We start from the raw sequence: 14,716 nt of genomic DNA, 5'->3' as shown, positions 1-14,716 counted from the left end.
TAATATGTGTTTGTACAAATTCTTTCGGACGCTGCAGCAACCAGCTACAACCCCCTCTTCCTCTGCTCGCGTTTTCCTGCCTCAGCAACAGTGCGGTAAGTCCCCTTCGTGGGACACCTCGTGATAGGAGACTCAATCCCAAATTCAATGAAACGGCACATACTTACAGTTATAGTGCCACTGGGAGATTTTCGTAGCTAACCGTTGTAAAGGAAGCCAAACCCAATTTCAATACAGTGGTCCGTGCTCTTCAATATATTGATGCTGACATATTCTTGCATGTTAATGTCCTAAAAGCTCGAGATTCTTGCAAACAAACCTTCCTTGAGAAATAGGTGCAAGCGCAAGCTGACTTGAAATCATCGCTAGTCCATCATTACCCCGATAAGCTGCTTATAGAGCCTGATGCGATACAGGCTGCGTTTCGATTTTATAGCCTGGAACGAACGCCATCTGGAAGGGAGAGTGCATCGCCTCTAATAAGCAGCTAAACCACTATAAAATTCATACAACAGATCGCTAAATATTTGACGTCCCCACCTCTAATACAGGGGATTCAGGTGCTGGTAAATATGAGACGAGCCGCTGACCTAGTGAGCCTCTTCATGGTCCTTGCATACCTGAACAGCACAAGCATGCAACATCACGTGCTAAGTCTTAAACAGGACTTCAGCGACCTCATGGAACTGGAAACGCTAGATCAAAGTGAGGCATTTTGGCTAGATGCTCGTGTCTCTGGATATGCTGTGGTGATCCACACTGAACGAATAAATCTGATGGTATTTCGCGCAAAGCAAATCCATAATGCGTGTCCTTAGTACTTCCTGCGAACTGGTTTCACCTGGAGCGCTTGTGAAAGCTAATACGGTGTCCGCTGACTAGGAAGCTTCAAAGCGCTTCACGTAGCTCTATGCAACCAAACAGCTGCGCTCACAAAGAACCAGGTAAAAAACGTACACTGTGGACTTCTGAAAAAGAATTACGCTGTAAAATAATAACCAGCAATGCGACTTTGACATAGTCACCATGCCTTGCTTTTCCATAGTCTGTTTATTAAACAGTAGCAGCGCAAGTCCCAGCTAGCGTGTAGGCTTCGCTGCCACTTGCTGCTTGATTGTGTATTAAAGCTGATGAGAAGCAGGCTGAACTGTGCGCATGTGATAAGGCATCGGCATGTATGCAGACAGGCAGTGACAGTAAGGCCTTTAGGGTATATGTTGTCCGCAGTAGATGACTCCAATCGCACTTGCTCTTCGCAGTAATAGAGCAGAGGCCAGCAGCAGACCAGTCAGTACAGCGCACAGTTGCGCCCAGCCCTGATAAGGTTGTATTTTCTCATTGGAGGTCTGTGGAAACTGGCTACTTTCAGTGGCATATGTAAAAGAAGTGCTCGATGCATGGTTTCCGCAGTCGCTCAATATCATCTCATATACGCGTCCGCTAGACCTACTTAACCAGCCGCTGTGTATTTTCATATGCCGATGTGCGCACGTGCGGGCTTACGTGCCAAGAATCTGAAGCAACGATATCGCCTTTTTCTTTATCTGGAACGTTCCCAAGGAATTCTGGAGATGCGAAGCCAGAGAAGCAGCACGTACAGTAAAATTTTGCAGCCGGTTTTGTCGGCATTTATTTCGCTGCACAGAAAGCATTATCAAAGAGGATATATCCACACACATATGTTGCTTGCCGCATAATAAGCCTAGGGTGTTCAGCTGGACGGCAACGGATTGGTGCTTCCTGTGTCTCCGCCGTAGCTTACAGGGACACAGGCATACTGACGGGCACTGAAAGTCTTGAAACATATTTGAATCTTCTTGCTTTTAAGCGTCTATGGGGATTCTCTGTTCATTTTGGATTCGTAAGTGCACACGTAATAAGAACTCAGTTCATGTGGACTGAGGCGGTGCCGCCCTCAATACAACAAGTGCGAGCACGACATAAGACCAGAGTTGTGCGCCGCCTGGCAAATTGGTACGTCGGCAGCACCCCAGCGAGTGGTGTTGAACGCGTACGTTCCAAACTTGCCGGACGCAAAGAACATAACGTTAGGAACCAGAAGTAGTGCACACCTCATGCTTTCTAACTGTATGCGAGTAATGGTGATGTCCATTCTACATTGCTAAAGCCCGCGAGCTGGGGGCAACGGTTCTAGAGTTGATCCTGTGATTATTTACGACGGGAGGTCTGGCTATTTGGTCGTTATTGGTTCTGAGTAACCGCATGTCATAGTTTGCTCCTTTCGTGCATGAAACCGGACTGCAAATTCTTTTTCGTTGCATTCATAATCGAAATAACGCAAATAGTGAGTACATACACCTGCGTTTCGTGAAGGCATGCGGCTGTCCGCCTTCGCAGGCCCGCGCATGCAACAATATTTCGCGCATGAGCGTCAATGGGGACCACTGCAAGTACAATGCGCTTCTGAGGCTTTATATGGAGTAGAGCGTCGCCAGGCTGGTAGACGATGCTCATTAGAGTTCTCTTGTCCATAGTATGGCAACACGGCGTGCAACTGGCATGACTGGACCCCGCTGAAGTCTGAAACAACGTACGTGCATATTGCTAAGTCTGAAGTATCGATGCAAGCATTGCGAAAAATCAAACAACGCGAAACTCAACCAGTATTTCTACCATGGGACTTGGACTGGTATTGCCGTTAACGATCTTTCCAAGGCCGGTAACGATCTCTGCAAGAACACCATAGTGACGACGTGTTTTGTAACATTGCAAAATACAACCTATGAAGACGAACGCCGTAGAAGTGTTGCTCTAGAGAGTATATGGTGAATTCAGGAATGTTCCGCGTGATAGTGCTTGGCTGCTCAGAGACAGTGCATGCAGTGCAAGGACTAGCGTTCTAGGGTGCAGTCTCTATCACGTGATAAAGACGCTGGACCACGGTAATCTTACGCTGCCCAGTGCATCGTGTGCGCACTACAAACTCTTGCGTTGGGGTGCCTGTTGCTCGATCGAACCGCGTGACGGTACGTTAGCAGGTCCGTCGTAGTTTCTGTCTGCTGAAATTCATATTGCCATTCAGCGTTTCCTTCAATTAGCTTCATGCTACGTGGCCACTGCCAGATGCAAATTTCCGGTGGTATGGGAGTGTCTTACGTGCAGCAGTTCGGACGCAGTATCCCTGAGGGCTACACGTCATGTAATTATTGTCTCCATCCAGTAATTAGTAGCCATAGTATACCACCTTTCCATCCCCTTGTTCACCACAGCCCTTTAGACTTTTTATTCAGGACGCTTTCGCACAAACATCTAAGGGCCTTCACATCCGGATAGAACGTTCTGATCATCCCTCCCACTGCATTGTTCTGGAGCCGCCTATAATCAATCTGCAATTCTAAGAAGCATTAGAAAGCCAGAGGCATAGAGGGTTCTCGCAGCAGCATGAGAACAGCAAACATCCGTGTTCCTTATCACATTAAAAGTGGAAAATAATACAGTACCTCACAGACGCCTAGATGAGAGCAACATTGACCTCGAATACTTTTATCTATCCTGCAGTACAGGAGCCGCTGCGGCATGCTGGTTGAAATTTCTCCCATAGTAATATCATCGTGACGCAAGTTCCAAGATGCGAGCTTAAACGCATAGGGGGACAAGCGGACACTTCCCAACATGTTTATTTCTGCATTGGCGGCATAGCTCGTGCCTTCTCACTCAGTTTGCCTTCTTGCAACCGCTAGACTTTGTGGCCGTCCTCGCCGGGTGGCTTTCATCATGCTGCGCCTCTTTGGTGTATGCCTGGAGCGATTTTTTCAAATTAGGTCATTGGTGTTTACACTCTCCTGTTCTTCTTTAGGCAGAAAAGAACACTTAGACGCAATAGGGAGGCAGCAGGAATGTCCAATGAATCCGCATTTCGCCTAGCGTTCAGTTTGCACTTGCTGCAGATGGATTGCTGGTCCGCGTATTAGAAAGCGGGTCCAACAATACAATTCCATCCTGTGAAGCTATCATCTGGTTCCGGGCACCCAGCATAAACACTTTCGGTCTCACGCCCACTCCTTATATCATCGGTGTGCCTAGTGTTGCATCACTGTCTGCTTACTCGTTACTCTACGATGTTGCTACTCGGCATATGCGTGCTTCGCGCGTTAGGTCGCGAAAGCATTGTACTCAAGAGATAATTTGTTGCAAACAGCGTCGGAAGCACGTTATCACGACAGCAACCACCGTCTAATTTACGCTTTGTTGCGACCGGGTTTCCAAGAGTGTCACAACTTACGCCCCTGAGTTCTCAACAATGCATTGAGATGCCTTCTGCTCAGGAATTGCCGACAAACGGGCTCTGCTCAATGGCTCTACGCTAACTAGCTGCAATTATGCTCCATTTTATCGGTCTTCTGAAGAAGTTCAGTAAGTACAGTATTAGCGACGTTGCTACGATCCGAACTACTGCTACCCCCACTGCACGGTACCATGCTCTTCTCTTTGGCATTTTCCCATGCAGGACGCCTGCTAAATCATCATCATATGCCGCCAGGCGACCTTTGCCCGGTGGACTCTTTTTTATGCAGTACTCTAGCTCGTCTACTGTGCTTTCTATAATAGGAGAGGCTACTCCATAATCGTCCTAGACTGCCAAAACATAGGGCATTAGGCCTTTCATTATACATCTGCACTTCCCGCTCTTTGCACGCAGCGCTGTGTGGGTAAAATTTACGGTGTTCTACGCCTCCACGGCGCACTGGTGTTCCAACTTGTGTGGCTCGCTGTAGTGTGGCCCACTCTAGCGTATTAGCTTACCTTCCATGCCAGTTAACCCAGATGTCTTAACCTTAGACGATTCCAACCTGCCGTGCATGGATATCCCTTGCGGTGAATTTCGAGCGCTCTATTGATAGAATGCAGAGGGTAGCCCATAGTCTGTTGCATGACTACATCATGCTGGCTGCGTCTGCTGCTTCCCTGACACAGGGAAACCTACATAGCTATTTGGCGTCTTCGCACATGGTTTGTCATACCCGGCATCAAGACATCCAGCCTATGTTGCCTTAAGGCAGCAAAGGAACTGAAGTAAATGTAGCGGAGTCCCACGTCTCCCTAGAGCTTTCGGCTGCTCGAGACAACGATTGCAGGCACATCTCTTTTACGCCATAAAGCTGTTTGTTCACAATACAAAGATGTTCTGATGCGCAGCGTGAGTTATAAATGAGGCACGTAATGTAGGTGCTTCACTTGATTTTCCTGTTCCCTATTTTGTATGGTGATGAGACAATATGATGTACACAAAGGTCTTGTGCACGACTATCCATTAATTCTGGGGCCTCCCTGAAGGCCTTCTAGATAGACCATGCCTCTTCTGGAAGCTTGATGCACTGTGCATGCAAAGATGCGCATCTCGCTTATCAATGCGTTGCATATTTATGATGGTGCGCATTTCCTGCCTGTTGCCGAATTCGGCTGTGGAGCGCAGCGCGCCGCCGTTCGTCCATTAGTTTGTGGAAAACTGGAAAGCAACAGCAGCTTCTGATGGAAGCACGAACGCCATGCTAGAAAAATCGGATTCTACTACTGCTGCAGTTCAAAAGCGCTAGCGGAATCACGCATCTCAGCTGTGCAAAGAAACAGTCCTGTGCGTCCACGTCCGTTGCATGTGGCCTTGGTCGTACTATTCACGCTGCTTCCTCATAAGCCAGCGAACCTTCATGCTTGGGCGTCTATCTTCTCAATCAAAATTGCTGAGAAAAGTACGTACATTAAATTCATTGACGAACGCACACATGTCTTGCAAGCATAGTTAAACAGAAATGGGTGAAGGCCAAAAAGTAAGCAGATACACAAAATTCACCGACATAAACAGAACCCAAGGATGTCCCATACTACCAGCTTACCTAACTTCCAAGGATTGTTGTCGCAGTCTTTCGAAATGACAAGGCTCACCTGAATAGCCTGGTGAGTAGTAATTGACGACTTCAGGTGGGTATAGGTTACAGACACTTTGGATAGAATCTAGCACTTCAGAAGCAGCCTCAGTCTCGCGGATTTTCTAAAAAATTACACACATAACGTCCTACATACGCCGAAATTCAGGAGGCGCGTGATCGGCACAAGGTGCTCGTTTGCTCAGTTCAGCTGTTGGAGGAAATATGAAAACCTTCTTTAGAGTGCCAACCTTTGAATTTTTCGACTTTCGCAGCGAACCCCTTCGAATTATTTCCTCACCAATAGCGTCTCCAGTGAGCCTGTTTGCACGAAAGCCCTACGCGCCTTTGGATCATTAGGCAATACCTTCGCAAACTGTTGAACAATGCATCTGCAGATGTAGCACACTAGCAAGGAGAAGTATTGCTGTTGATGCTTTCAGCAACGCAAGTAGGCAAGCCCGGAGCGGCCAACCATCCACACACACACAGCGAAAGGACGCGCAGCAGTAATCCACTTGTTACTATTGTGAAATCTCAAGATTCGCGCTAAACGCTGACCGGAGGTATTCTGCGCATGCCAAGGAAATTGGAAAGCTAGTCGTTGATTCAGCTATACGGTGGGCAAAATGTAGGACAGCGGCAAGGCAGCGCCAAAGATTACAGAACGAGAAATGATAGGCACAGCTGGCATACTTGAGAATAGAGGGAGGCGCCTCGTTAAGCAAGGGCTCTAGTGCAACCAGATGAGTGCACATCTGAATAATGTTCTGCACGGACAAGGAAGGAAATAAGTAAGGGAACAATTCGTCATGGCGTATTGGCTCTGCGGCAGCAACCGAGCTATCATTCGGGGAGAATTCTGTCAGTTGACTAGCAAAAGGCAGGGCCAATACACGGTTTCTTTTCACTTTAAGAGCTCTCTTTGCCTTTGCCTTCAACTCGTCCGAAGATTCTGGAGAAAGAAAGTCTGACATCAATCTGCAGAAAGCAGGATGAGCATAGAAGTATTGGGAAAACGACGAACAAACCAGGCTACAAAGGCAGCAACACGGCGAGCTTGCTGGTTGTGTATGTGTGCTTCTCCTTAGGGAGTCGGTTGAAAGTTTCTCATTCCCGACACAGTGTTCCAAACCGTATTCTTACAGCCTCAGTATATCTGCTTCTGCAATAGCCATCGCGTGGTCTGGTGAGTGACGACCCAGCTGCCCCACCGCCCTGAAAAAGCATGAGCAAAAGGAGCGATGGTTCCTCCTTTTTGGTTTCTGATCGATGAGAAATGCCGTCATAGGCGGCACTTCTCCACTTGCTCGGTAGCTAATGTCTGCATGCTTTTTGTCCAAAACGGTACTGACTAACTCGGCAGCTAACAAGGACAGCCGAATGAATCTTTTACCTCATCCACTGCGCATACTGGAGGTTTTGCTCTCGCATTAATGGCTTTCACTGCTTCTAAAATTGTAGTGTCATTGCTACGCACCAGGCTGCAGCTGCTTTCGCGTGGTCTTCAGTTTCCGTCTGCAGAGCGTTCTTAAGAGGAGGAATGCCTGGGAGGTCGGCACTCGCGAATCATTGAAGAGTACACGCGTTAAGGGCTGTGAGCTCTGCTGATAGATTGTGCGGCTGCTAGTCAACGTGAGAAGCAAACAGAGCAGCCGGCATGTTTATTAGAGGAAGGTAGATAATTCATTAGGGTACTAGGATCTGGTACTGGAAAGGTGATAAAAGTGAGACAATGTACCTTTCTGCACGATGATCGCCAGGGCCAAGGTTTCTGTGAAGGCCCCTATATAGCCGATTGCAAGTATTCCAGCAACCCTGAGCCGCAGAAGCAAACACTAGGAGGGCTTAATGCAGCAGCGTTTGTGGAGCTCACGAATCAACTTCATGAAAAGTTTCTTCTTTAGCATTAACGTATTAATGGCCGAGTAATAAAGGACATGAAGCGGATATGGATGGATGACGCACCGAGTTGGCCCCGTTGTTTCCTGAATCAAATCCACCAATGCTGCAATAGCGCCTACAATGAGCAAAGACAGGAGTTTCCTGAATGGAATGTTATAGACGTTCACGGCTAACTGCACGGTAACTAATACATGACGCTCGAAGTGCTGTTTTTCCTATTCCTGAAGCTACTCCCCATGGTTTCGGCATCTACCGTGTTCTTTTTTTGCGGTTAAAATTTGTTATTATGACCTGCATTTGCAGCAAAGACCGCCAGTTGAGGTGTGTGCTTTACTATCTCCCTCACACATGTGGCCGCGTTCCTCCTACAATTTGAGAAGATGGAAAAGACACAGGAACATCACATAAATTATCCAGAACATACTGAAGAGACATAGCATACTGACCAGCTGCACTGCATGGTTTGTTACAAACAGACTGACGCCGTTGATGGTGTCAAACTTTGCAGAGGCGTTAAATTTTCAAGGTATTAAGGGCGACATACCGGACAAGGTCATCGGGATCCTTCAAGCAATGCAGTGTTTTTGGCATCGCCTCCGCTTCGACAACAGCCTACAGTAGCACAGATAATGGTGATAGCGGTGAAAAACTTACATGAAAATAATTTCAAGGGGAAGACTACAGTAGCTACTGCTCTGTTCGTTGGTGTTGGTCACGAGTCCCCGACCGAACCTCAGCAAAATCCACGGAGTGGGTGGCGATGCGCGAGAGACACCAACAAATCTGCAAGAATATTCCCCAGAAATGCATCTGGAAAATTGGACATTGCCATTCCCAGACTCTCGACAATAAGCACTTTATACACTGTTCGAATCCCAAACCCCATGCGGTAGGCATAACGAAAAAGCGAAAGGGGATTGCAGGCAAACTCACATATATAATTTATGTTATGAAGGCCCTCAGGACATTCAAGCGCATCGATGGCTTAAGCTCGTGGCAGCACACAGAATCACCGTTGGCAGTCAAATTTTGCAGATGACAAGTCGAGGTGAGCACAAATGATGCAGAACCAAGCCTTTTTCAAGGGCCTACCTGTCGACGGACGACGGCATCAGTACTACCCAGTTGCTTTGACAGCAAAGGCACTGCGCCAGCGTCGCAGACAACCTAATGCAGTCACAACACAGCGGCAATATAATTCTTAGACTGATCTCTCCTACTGCCGCCTCTTTTCCGTGCATTCATTTGACGGTTTTGACGGATTAGAGTTGCTAGTTTTGCACCTACCTGTGCGAGTTCCTGTGAATGTTTTGCTATGTCACCTAGAGCTGCAGCTGCGCTTCGTTTGATGTTTGTTTCAGGCTCTTGGATACATAGTACAAGTAGCGGAACGGCACCTGCAGCAACTACCGAGGAAGCCAGTGATTCCGAGTGGCGAGCAATGCATCCTGGTGAAGCAAGAGTCGCAAGAACACAAAAAAGGGAGAGCAAAACACAATCTGAACCGTTATGAACACGGCAGGTGTGCGCGGCAATGTTCCAGAGTCCGCACAGGGCAAACCGCAGACGGTAGGGGCTCGACAGTGTTTCAGGGTATCATGCCTATTGCAGACGCAGCAGCGTCTTTCACTTGGGGGTCGAAGGCTTCCAGACACTGCGACAATGCTGCCAGAGCACCACTTTCCACCACTGCCTACATGCATCGGACAATACAAATCTTAGCGAGAAGCATACGCGCATGAACGGGAAAAATGTCCAGGACCTAATAAGCCAGCATTAACGTTCAACAGTTTGTACGCGGACATGCGGGTGCCTATGAGTGCTAATGAGCGAACTAGGAAAGCCAAAGCAAAAGCATGCTCCGTCAGAATGGAGTCAAGATGCTCATGTTCATCTATACAACATTGGCTTTCGTCTGCTACAACCTTAAAAATGCAACAATACGATCCCGGGCAGGAATTACCTGTGCCAGCTCAGCAGAGTGCTTGGCAATTGATCGCATGACAAAGGCAGCAGACCTCCTGTAGAACCTCTGCAAAAAAACGAATATATGTTGCTAGAACCTCGGCAATTTCTGGGTTCCTGCTGCGCCATCGTTGCGTGCTGCTGAACCGGTCAGAAAAGCACTGTGAATATTGTAGAGTGTTTCCAACTAAGTTAGAATGTCTTGTTGCGCGGGCTAAGTTTAGTGTTCGAGCGCTACGAATTTCTTCAAGTTCGTTTTCTTGGAATGCTCAAAAGGCGAAAGGGATTGGAAAAACTCCACCAATTCGCGTCCACGGAATCATACTTCAAACGCATGAAAGGCCTACGTTCTGCTCCGCAACTGAGGCAACAAGATGCGGTAGTATTTCCTCATTAACGCATTCCCTTGCTGCCTCTTCGCTATGTCCGGCGAGCCGTCCAACTGCAACTGCTGCTGTCTGCTGAATTCCTGGGACAGAGTCTAGCAAGAGTGGTCGGAGAAGCCTCAATGCACCTAAACGATCCCAGGAAGAAGTACAGAGATAAGTTCTCGTGAGGTAATGAAAAATGCTAGGCGGTAAACGCCTCCCCTCCTGCGGTTTCAACGATTCTAATGCTAGCAATTGTCGAGGAGATTTCCATGTTTACTAAAACAACTTAAGGGCGACGCTTGGGGTGGTAGGGTTTAAACACTCATCAGGACATATGGAACTCATGTGTAATTCAATATACTGACGCAGTAAGCTTCCAAGGCTTGATGGGATATAAAGGGCTCATGTGCATTCCAGTGCGTTAAAACTGCTGCTGTCAGTCTACTTTACCGGCGGCGCGCAAGCCATCAATATTCTGTGGCCTTTGAGTTAGGTCAGCTAAAGTCTGCACGAAGTGGGACCTCGCCCTCTGGAACTCCTCAAAGACCTGGTTAAGAGTGCGGCTCATTCTACGCGTATCGCAAAGCGAGAAGCTCACACAACGCTAATCGGACCTCCTTTGGGGCGTTGCATTTGAAGTATGGGGATGATGCAACCGAAAGCAGCACTATGGAGGAGCACGATGTCCTCAGGAGAGAGCTAATATGTGCATCATCAAAGGTTCTGAGCAGAATCTACTAAAGTCAGCAAGAAGAAATGGACTGGCATCTGCAGCACAGCAACAGCTGGCGTACGTGCTGCTTTCTCCTCGTAACAGGACTGCTTTGGCGTCAGCAGAACTCGAGTTGAGCTCGTATATCGCCAATTTATGCGTTTCCACTATTTGAATGTCTGTGCTCTCCTAAAGGCAGCTCGAAAAAGCAGCTGCCAACAGTAACAGGTGGAGTGCTCAGCCCCCTAATCCCGGACGTGTAAACCGTAATCGAATCTATGTCATGTGGCCAGCCGTCATGAGGATAAAATCGGCTCTGAGCATATAAAATGAGATTTAATAGATAGATCTGGTGTCGAGGCGTGTGTAACTGACTGTGTTGCAACTACGGTGACCCCAGGCCTCCTGGGAGCTGTGATGGAGGGTATTGTGCTCTTTCCCCTGATTCCAGTTAATTTAGGACAATCTCCACAGAAAAAATAGGTTAAAAATGCAAAAATTTGTCACTTGTGTCACTTGGAATGATGTATTTCAGCTAGACTGTGAGCAAGTGGAAGAATTTGTGCAGTTGGATCCAAGCTTCAAACGCATGGGCTGGCTACTGTCGCTTCCATAGCAGTCATCTCCGTGACGAAAGCGTTGCTGAAATTGTCCTTGCCTATGGATATATTTTGCTTGTCTAGGGGAAATCATGCAATCTATTTAACCGAACATGGGAAAGGCTGTGATCTGCCAGCTTCGTACAAGTGTGAGAGCCCTAGTCTCTTTCAAGGACAGCGCGTTTCTCTCTTGATGTTGTGCGCTCAGTTGAAAAAAATATCCAAGAATGACGTGCCATAGCCTTTGTTTTCTCTCGGCCATTTTCAATTCACATTAAATCTACATTGATAGGCTGCTTGAACGGTAAGTTTGTCCCGGGGGTCATGTCCTCTTCCACTGGAACCTGACTTTCCTGCTAGCTCACATTACCCTTTCCTGGCTGGAGGCTCTCTCTTGTTCAAGCATCAGATTTGTGCCAGTATTAGTTCTATATCTAGGTTCACAGCACTTTGGGACTTCTAGGCGTAATCTCAACGCGGAAAGCTAATGAAAATGCGCGCGAAGTCCGTGGCATTGTGGATGTTTCTCAAAACAAGTGTTCTCATTGACCGAATTTTCGAAGATTTCAGGATGACCGGAAGTGCCTATTGGCAGCTTTTCTGACGATTAATACAGCCTAAAATCCAGTTAGCACGATCAGTAGCACGAAGTATCCGGAGCGCTAATAGAAACTATTTCATGGTGCCTACCACTTCCTCCTTGTACTGGAATTTTTGGCGTCTACGCTTTTCAACCAGTGGCATTACGACGCTTTGAAACTGAGAATAAAGGAACGCTCGCTGGAAGTCTACATTGGGAATGGGAAGAAGCATAGTTAGGCATTCATTCAGCTGAGGAACTCGACAATTGTTTAGTTCACAGGTAACCTGCGACCTATGAAACAAAGACATGTCTGATGTCAAACTTTGAAACAGACAACGTAAGGAGTTGTCATCGCCTCAGGCGTAAGATCACGTGTCTTGCCCCTCAGGTGCAGCTTGCTGAGCGATATCGCTCAAGTCATAAGGTTTATCGGTGCAATTTTGAATGGCGATTAACGAGTAACCAGAGGCGATCTGGCAGGTGATTATCTCAAAGCCTTCTTTTGTGCGAAGGCGTACTGTTGTGAGTTCCCCCTTCACACACAACGGACGAGGATGCGCATGATACGAAGTACGTAGCAATTCTCTTTCGTCCTCACTTTAGGGGCTAAGGCTTGACAATTTTGCAATGAAGGCTGACTGTTTAAAAAAGTTTTCCGGGGCCAGGGAGATAGGCAGAAAATTGTGATGTGAACATAAGGGAAATGTACTAATCGTCCTCGATTTCATGGATTTGCGAATTGCCTTACGTCACTGGGGAACAGCTCTCGCATGTACTGCTTCGCCTTGGCACAAAATACACTGCACACACAGAGTGGGTCACAATAGTGACACTGTATAAATACAAAGGAAATCAGCACAAAAACCCGTTGGAAGCTGGTTACATTCATGGTAATCTGTGAATTTCCTTTTTTTGTGGCTGTTTGTGTGTGCATTTGTGGCTCACGTCAACTGAGCAGCATAATGAAGCGAGCGCTCCCGAGATAGCTTATCATGGTGCCTAATGGGGATGCCTACATGCAGAAAATGGAACCATCTCAACTCAAATTGTACACAGGAGATATATAGCCTGCGTTGGTGACCAGGAAACATTGCAGGGGAAGACGAGCCAAAGCTCATCATAACAGAGGGTGTGCCTTGTCTATGCAATTCCCTGGTCAAATGTTGATTTTATAATAGTTTTAACCTTTACTTCTCCTTCTACAAGAATGAGTGTGCGTACACTATGTGTGCGCTGGAGGGAACGGGAACGAATAATCCCTGTGGACTCGCGATTTGGGGTTCATCAGTGTGACTTCGTTTCTACACAGAGGCTTATGAATGGATTCTAAAAAATGGCAGGTGCCCTTTTACCTATGTTGTGCTTGGAATGGCATTTACTTGGGTTGCTGAGCTTTTGAATTCCAATGTTTCTTCAGTTAAATAAAACTGGGTGCTTTTCACTCACCATCCGAGTTCACCACAACGTAGCCAACCACGGAAGGGTTATTCGCCAACCACGACCGCAGCACCTCATCTACTTCATTCTGAGATCCTGACATTGCGAATTGAGTACTTGGAGGAGGTTAGGGCTTTTGCCGTTCGCTGATTGGCTTTCACCTCCCCTAGAGTGCACTCACGTCGCCTGGAGCGACACTGTCCGCCAAGATGTACCAACTGGAGCATGTACAACAAAAAGTGGTGAAGGGATCAACTTAATTGAAGAAACAGCTGCTAAGACATCACTTTAGGCATTTTGCCTCCACAATACAGGCGCCATCCTTAATGCCCTGCACCTACTTAAACTCTGTGGACTCTTGGCGGCTAGTTTTCGAAAGAAACTACAGAAAATGCATAGCTCCGGCCTATATTCAATGGGAATTTGCAAGAGAATGCACGGATCTACGTTTTTTGTAGCTATGCGCTGGAGCGTATACGGCGAGGTGTCTCTGTAGAGGGCCTCCGGTGATAATTGCGTCCCTTGAACCCTGCACCCAGAAATATTCGGCGAGAAAGCCTAGCTAGCCCAGAAGTATGCAGAAATATCCTCGGACCTATCGAGTCTTGGGTGCAGCTCTTTGCACTATATCAAGCAGCTCATGGAAGGATAACATAGAGTGACGCGCTTGGGGGCTTCCATGAAGTAAATTAGACATCGCCGACACTTAATAAAATAAGCAAGCTTTCAGTTTATAAGTTGTGTTTGGCTCACAATATCTTCTCTCTGAAAGGGGTTCTAAGTTGCCTTGTGTCTCGTTAACCTACGTTCTCCGAGAGTAGCCGCCCAACATGCTCTGCTGCCCCAGAGACGCCTTGTGCATCACCCTGAAATCCTGCAGTAGCGCAGGACTCTGAGGTATTGGGTGCTGCTAAATGGGGCCATAATATTACGCAACTGTAATGCTGGGCAGAAAACCATCCAAAGTTGTGATTTGGGGCTATTTCCAAAAGGTCCATCGATCCACCTCTGCAGTTAACGAAACTGAACTCATACCCGAAGAATGTCACGATTTTAAGCTGCGGCGAAGCTTCGCAGCTCCGCCGCAGCTTAAAATCGTGAAATTCTTTGCAAATTATTCAGTTTGGCTTGACGCGGACAGCTAACGCGCCTGTGGGTGTGGAGCTCGTGCTGCATGTTGACATCCTACTCGCCACGCGACAGTACAGAAAAAGCCCCAATAATGCTGGTGCCAGGTGCAGGGTAGAGACAGATATTGGTAC

General features: G+C 47.4%; 2 protein-coding genes across 2 annotated transcripts; both read right to left on the bottom strand.

The window, feature by feature from the left end:
* Nucleotides 1–5,664: 5,664 nt before the first annotated feature.
* Nucleotides 5,665–10,691, bottom strand: ETH_00013995 (armadillo/beta-catenin-like repeat protein, putative; the record flags this gene model as incomplete). The annotated part of the gene is made up of 7 exons (XM_013378103.1): nt 5,665–5,699; nt 5,902–6,007; nt 6,794–6,863; nt 7,851–7,928; nt 8,332–8,399; nt 10,100–10,266; nt 10,574–10,691. The coding sequence occupies 7 exons, from the start codon at nt 10,689–10,691 to the stop codon at nt 5,665–5,667; spliced, it is 642 nt and encodes a 213-aa protein (XP_013233557.1).
* Nucleotides 10,692–12,958: 2,267 nt separating this feature from the next.
* ETH_00013990 (roadblock/LC7 domain-containing protein, putative) lies at nt 12,959–13,557 on the bottom strand (the record flags this gene model as incomplete). Its single annotated transcript, XM_013378102.1, has 2 exons — nt 12,959–13,029; nt 13,464–13,557. The coding sequence occupies 2 exons, from the start codon at nt 13,555–13,557 to the stop codon at nt 12,959–12,961; spliced, it is 165 nt and encodes a 54-aa protein (XP_013233556.1).
* Nucleotides 13,558–14,716: the final 1,159 nt, after the last annotated feature.

Source organism: Eimeria tenella, genomic scaffold (genome assembly GCF_000499545.2).
Source record: "Eimeria tenella Houghton genomic scaffold, Eth_scaff73, whole genome shotgun sequence".
Classification (NCBI taxonomy): domain Eukaryota; phylum Apicomplexa; class Conoidasida; order Eucoccidiorida; family Eimeriidae; genus Eimeria; species Eimeria tenella.
The sequence above is the reverse complement of the archived record's forward strand: the minus strand, read 5'-3'. Positions and strand labels throughout refer to the sequence as shown.